Genomic DNA, 6,316 nt, shown 5'->3' with positions numbered 1-6,316 from the left:
TTAACATTTCAAAAGACTTTATCCCAAAACTAAAATATTAAATAATTCAGAACAATGTATGTGTTGTAGTTTGAGTGAAGTAATCAACCATTGTAATATTATTTAACTCTCCAACAGATAAAAGAGGAGGAAGTCAAAACTGAATTCAAAGAAGAAGTTATGTTAGATACAGATGTAAAGACTGAAGGTGGACACATCTCAAGCTTAGACCCTGTGACTGGAGAACTGCTGGAGAACACCACTACCTCAGCCTCATCTAACACTGTGAAATCTTCCTCAAACATAAGTACTGATATAAAGGAAGAGGTTGATGTGAAGGAAGAGGGAGAAGTGAAAGAAGAAAATACTGAAACTGAGGACAAGAATAAAGAATGTGGTATAAAGACCAGAACCAAGACTGGGACGTTGATACCAAAGCAGTTTGCCGTGGACGACCTGAGACGGCGACTCCCCGTGGAGAGTGACGATAAGGGAGACGTTAAGAAGACGGCCGAAGATGTTGCTGCCCACAAGCTGACTCAGAGCAAGTTGGCTCAGCTGCAAAGTAATGGTTAGTTTGGCTTTAACAGTCAGAATTATATATCTTTTGCTTGCTTTATCTTATTAAATTCTTGACCACATGCACAGTGACAAGTAGACTCATTTTGTAGGTAGCCTTGTGTAGTACACCATCAGTAGGAAAGACAAAGATACATTAATTACTTTTGTGAAAAGTGGTGAGTCAGTACCTAACATATTAATGAGCTTTATGTTTGAGAGGAGAGAAAGTTGTGTGGTCAAGCAAGATGTAGGAGTGACAGGAATGAGGAGGACTGGCTGCAGCACTTTGACAATGGAAGGTTAGGTTAGATTCATAGTGTTACACAGTGGAATGGGCATGATTATTGTAAAGAGTAACAAGTGAGGTGGAAGTTTAGTACAGTACAGACAAGTCGAAAATAGGTAACCTTGGTTTTTGTTTACGGATGGTTTCTTAGAGATATTATAAATGTTGTGGATACCTGAGATGTTATTACCTGTAGGAGGATCAAAGATATTATTGGAGGTCGTGTTCAGTTTTATTTATAACTTTTTAACATATACCATCATAGAATTAACAACTGTCCTTTTATTCTCACCAGCACATCTGTATCGACTTGGATGCGATGGGAAGTTTAAGAATTATGTTAATCAGTACTCGTCCAACCCGCTCGCTCTAAATAAACTTCAACACAATGAGGAGAGAGACAAGAAGCGCCATCTCTCTCACAAGTTTAGTCTCACCCCTGGCGCTGAGTTTAAATGGAATGGAGTTGTGTATGGTAAGTTTTGTGAGCCCTGTTTGTTGTCCCCCTCTTATAAGGGCTCCAGGGGTGTACAGTTGTCCGTCCCTTTACCTGTACTGTATATACCACATCAAATTCTTCAGCCACTTAAACCCTCTCAACCACTTAGACCCTCTTGCCCTCTCTGACACTTAGACCCTCTTGCCCTTTCTGACACTAAGACCCTCTTGCCCTTTCTGACACTTAGACCCTCTTGCCCCTTCTGGCACTTAGCTTCTCATTCAGAAATGTTGATAATGTGTTGGACGTGGGTCATTATCTTCCTGTTTGTTCTGTTGCTTGGCCTCACTCTTCTCCCCCCTTGACATTCAAAACCTGTGTTTATAGATTATTGTATTTTGTTTTATACTGAGAATGTAAATATACTGTACTGTATAGTATACATTTAAAAATGAATTTAGGGAATGTATATAACATCAGAAATACTGATATTATATCTTACCTAAATATGAACTATTGATGGGCTGTTTACATAACCTACAAAAATGCTTATAGTTTTTGTCACAGGTCAGCCATGGACCCAAGCTTGCACTATGCTTCAATAAAAAGTGCAAAGTTTCCTGAACCCGAGCAGAGGGCGTTAATCCCTCTGCTCGGGTTCTTCCCCATTGTGTCCATTGTGCCTCTCGGGGGTTCACAGAAGAGAAGCATCTCTCACTAACCTAAAGCTGTCTCCTTTATCTCTTCACAAAACCCTGACGTACTCCATCAATACTTGTGGTCCTGACTTCATTATGTTACATACATTATGACCAGTTAGCAGATTTTTTTTTTTTTAACGGGAGTTAGCCCATCCGGGCACAGGTCAAACGACCCACAACGGAGCCTGGGGGGGATAAGAACAGAAAGAAATTGAAAATAGAGAAGAAAACGGTTATGCTGTGTTAATCTACACCACGAAGATGCCGGAAAACCAGCTTTTTAAAGTGAGACAGATTGTATGAGTATGGAAACACAGAAGAAGGCAGAGCATTCCACAGTTTGGCTGTGTGAGGAAAGAAGGAGGTACTATAATGGGTTATTCTTGTGTGACCGACATCCACAGAAAAACGGTGGGCACCGCGGGCAAGGCAAGTGTTACGAGCCCACGGCCTTGCCGGCGGTACACAGAATGCCAAATCCACCGAACATTGCCCGTTAAAGTACCTGTAAAAGAGAGAGTGAAGTAACATTGTGGGGGAAGAGAAAGGGAAGAAAGATTATCAACTAAAGGAGGAGAGTTAATAAGACGAAATGCCTTTGATTCCACCCTATCTAACAGTTGGACAGAAGAAGAGCCACCCCAGATATGAGAGCAGTAATCCAAGTTAGGACAAATGAATCCCTTATATACTTGGAGCAACTACTCAGGAGTGAAATTGCCATGGCATCTGTACAGCATTCCCAACTTTCAGGAGGCAGCTTTAGCAATGTTGTGGATGTGTGGCTTCCATGACATTTTAGAGGAAATGGTGAGGCCTAGCATATTTATTTCAGAATTTGGCAGAATGATAGCGTCCTGAAATGTAATTGGTGGGAGATCATCTAATATAGAAAATGTAATTTGTAAATATTGAGTTTTATTACTATTGAATTTAACCAAGTTTGTACCTCCCCATTCAGAGAAGCTGCACAGATCCTCATTGATAGAAATAATGATATCAGCTCTAGAAACAGATCTAGTTTGAGATTTAGGAAGAAGGGAAAAATGTGAAGACAAGTGAAGAGTAGAATCACCAGCGTAAGAATGGATAGAATTAGTTGTAGTGTGAAGTAAATCATTAATAAAAAGAAGGAAGAGAGTTGGTGAAAGAACAGAACCCTGTGGGACACCACTACTGGTAGAGAAAGAGCGAGAGATCAATCCTTCGACAACAACTGCCATGGATCGGTTCTCAAGGAAGCTAGAGATGAGAAAACAAATTGGGGGAGAGAAACCAAAAGAGGGAAGTTTAGAAAGCAAAGACTTGTTCCATACCCTGTCAAATGCTTTGGAGATGTCGAGGGTCACGACAAAAGTTTCCCCATAATCCCTAAGAGAGGATGACCAAAGATGGGTGCAATAGGAGAGCAGATCACCAGTAGATCTCGCCTGGCGAAAGCCATACTGGTGATCCGACAAAAGAGAAAGGCGTTCAAGGTGACAGAGAAAATGGGAGTTCAAGATAGTTTAAAAAATCTTAGAGAGGGATGAAGTTAGGGCAATGGGGCGATAGTTAGAGGGATTAGAATGGTCACTCTTCTTCGGGATGGGCTGAACCAAGGCGGAAACGTTTGGGTTTTGAGGCAGAGGCGAGCAAGCACAGGGCCAGGGCTTCAGCACACTCCCTCAGAACACGAGGGGGTATTCCGTCCGGTCCATGCGCCTTACTCACATCCAACCTGGATAACACACCGGCAACCCTGTGAGTGGAGATTATAGGAAAGTGCATACGTTCAGTAGGAGGTGCAGGGGTAGGAGGAATAGAGTGGGAATTGTTTAAGGTGGAATTAGAAGAAAATAAGGTGCCAAAGAGGTTGGCTTTGTCAGGGGGAGAGTTGGCTATAGAGTTATTGGGTCAGAAGAGAGGAGGAAAAGGAGGAGTGCAGAAGTTGTTACAGATGTTTTTTTTTTTTGTTAAGGACCAGAAGGATTTACTGGAGGAAGAATTTGTCAGGGCAGCGGTCTTTCTTTTTATAAAATTCCGCTTGGCCCTACGAAGAATAGCATTACAATGATTCCTAGAAGTAATGAAAGAGGTGTGGGTAATAGGAGAAGGAGATAGTTTCATAGCTTGATATGCCCTATCTCTCACCCTGCAAGCAAGAGAACAGGAGCGATCAAACCATGATTGTAATGTGAAAGTTTTGGTAGAAGATGGGATAAATGCACTCATACCACCCTGTATAACCCCAGCACATACTGAGGCGTCCCAAGTGGAAAAGCAACATTCACCCTAAGGAAAGTCGGTGAAGAATTCTCGCAAGGATTGCCAGCTTGCCCTCAGATAGTGCCATAGTTGACGTTTAGAGGGGGGTGGGAGAGGTGGTCGTGCCCAGTTTGATTTAATATAAATAAGGTTGGGATGAGAAGACCCTAAGGGGGCAGAAATTGAGTATGAATAGTGTGAGGGGTTAGAGGTAAAACAAAAATCAAGAAAGTTAGCAAGTTGATCTTGTCGATCAGGAACGCGTGTAGGGTGTTTGATTATTTGTTCCAAATCATTAAGTAGGGAAAAAGAGAGTGCCTCAGCTCCAACTGGGTCGTCCCTTGCAGAGCCAAGCCACTCTCTGTGATGTACATTGAAATCCCCTAGGTAGAGGATCTCGGTGTTGGGGAGTGTGGATAGCAACGACTCATGGCAAGAAGTGAGATAGTCAAAGAGTTCGAAATAGATGGTAGAGTTGGGAGAACAGTATAGGAAACAAAGAAAAGTAGTCACAGTAGGTAGAGATATTTTGAGCCAGATGACATCATAAAGGGGACATTCAAGATCCGTGAGTCGAGTTATAGGTGTACGTGTGTTGCAGTAGGCACATACACCTCCCTTAGAATGGAAGAAGGTATAAAAGTTGTAGTTGGAGACTTGAAAAGGTTTGGGTGAAGCTGCTTTGGTCAGTTTATATTCAGAAAGTAGTAAGAGGTCGGGGGAAGAGGTTAATAGATGGTGCTCCACAGAAGGAAAATTGGATCTCAGCCCTCGAATGTTGGAAAAATGAAGTGTGAAAAAAGTCGATCCTCCAGCAGCCGCAGTGTATTGTGCCATCATTCAAGATAGAAAGTATTTTATGTGACAGAATTATGGGATGGAAGGAAACATCAGACATAACTATAGATTATTACTAAAATGACTTGTCTGGTAGCCTTTCTGCATTTATACAAAGGAAATGCTATTGGTGAAATATTGAGTAGTGTTAAGCCTAAGTACAGCGCTCTTCTCTGTATATATAACTGTTATAAGCCAAGAGACATAAAAGGACATTCATAAACTAATAAATTCAGTGTAAAACTTCCCAGGATTGTTAAGAAGAAACAAAGGTTATGCAAAATACTCTGTACATTTAGGTGATTTCATCATGAAATCTTTATTATTTGTATTCCTTAATAGTGTACTTTTGTGTCACTTTTGTGAAATGCCTTAAGCATAAGTAGATACATTTTTTGTAAATTAACTTTTTCCACAGGCAATAAGGAATCGCTCATATCAACATTACGTCACACAATCTTGGCCTTGGAGCAGAATGTGTCGGTTCACCTGTTCCACCCACACTGGGCCAATGTACGCAAAGCTTGGAATGTTGCCGTCATGTCGTCGACCGAACCTCGTCACTTTTCACGTGTTTTAATGTGGCTCGTGGCATGTATTAAACCAGTGGTACTGAATCCAGTTTGGCACGATTCTTTGGGACATGTCAGGTATGTTTAAATCTCATTTATTTACTCTATTACTTTGCATATATTACAGCACTCCCTCGCTTTACCTAATAACTGCAGCATTTAGGAACCCGAGGGTACCCCATGTACTGCACCGCAAAAACATGATCTATGTGAAACAAATTTTTTTTAATGAAATTGAAGGTATAAAATTTAAAAGCCATAAAAATAAAACTTGTACTCATAATGGGTGGTGAGTCTGTGAAGTGAGGCGGAGTGAAACAGGCAACTGCTGTGCCCTGGTTGTTGTGATGTGCAGTATTGTTCAGTGGTGTGGGTGAGGGATGAATGGTGGAAAAGGGAAAATTGCCATGTGCTTTCTGTAAGAAAGGTGAGGTATTGTCAGCATCTCAATAAGTGCAATGAGTGAGGAAGGTGGGTACATAAGAGGTGTAGTGTAGATGGTAAACTGCAGTGTTGTGTATGTGGAGGTAACCATGTGCCCACAGCAAGGGTGGAGTAACTTAACATGGGGATATTTGTGTTGATGAGTTCTGTTACTTGGGTTGCTGATCAGTGCTTAGAGTCAGTAGTGACTGGAGAAGGTTTAGGGAGTTTCTGCCTTTATTGATGGCAAGAGGAACTTCCCTCCCTGTGA

At 41.6% G+C, this 6,316-nt stretch overlaps 1 protein-coding gene across 1 annotated transcript in view; it reads left to right on the top strand.

Moving 5' to 3' along the window:
- Nucleotides 1-6,316, top strand: part of LOC121864474 (nucleosome-remodeling factor subunit NURF301-like) — a 69,814-nt gene that overhangs the window by 22,464 nt on the left and 41,034 nt on the right. The window contains exons 6-8 of the mRNA XM_042363501.1: nt 118-550; nt 1,122-1,301; nt 5,469-5,700. Coding sequence (XP_042219435.1) covers nt 118-550; nt 1,122-1,301; nt 5,469-5,700 — 845 coding nt within the window. The remainder of the gene's footprint in view (nt 1-117; nt 551-1,121; nt 1,302-5,468; nt 5,701-6,316) is intronic.

This window comes from Homarus americanus, unplaced genomic scaffold (assembly GCF_018991925.1).
Source record: "Homarus americanus isolate GMGI-L3 unplaced genomic scaffold, GMGI_Hamer_2.0 scaffold25860, whole genome shotgun sequence".
Classification (NCBI taxonomy): domain Eukaryota; kingdom Metazoa; phylum Arthropoda; class Malacostraca; order Decapoda; family Nephropidae; genus Homarus; species Homarus americanus.
This window is presented reverse-complemented; position numbering and strand designations above follow the sequence as displayed.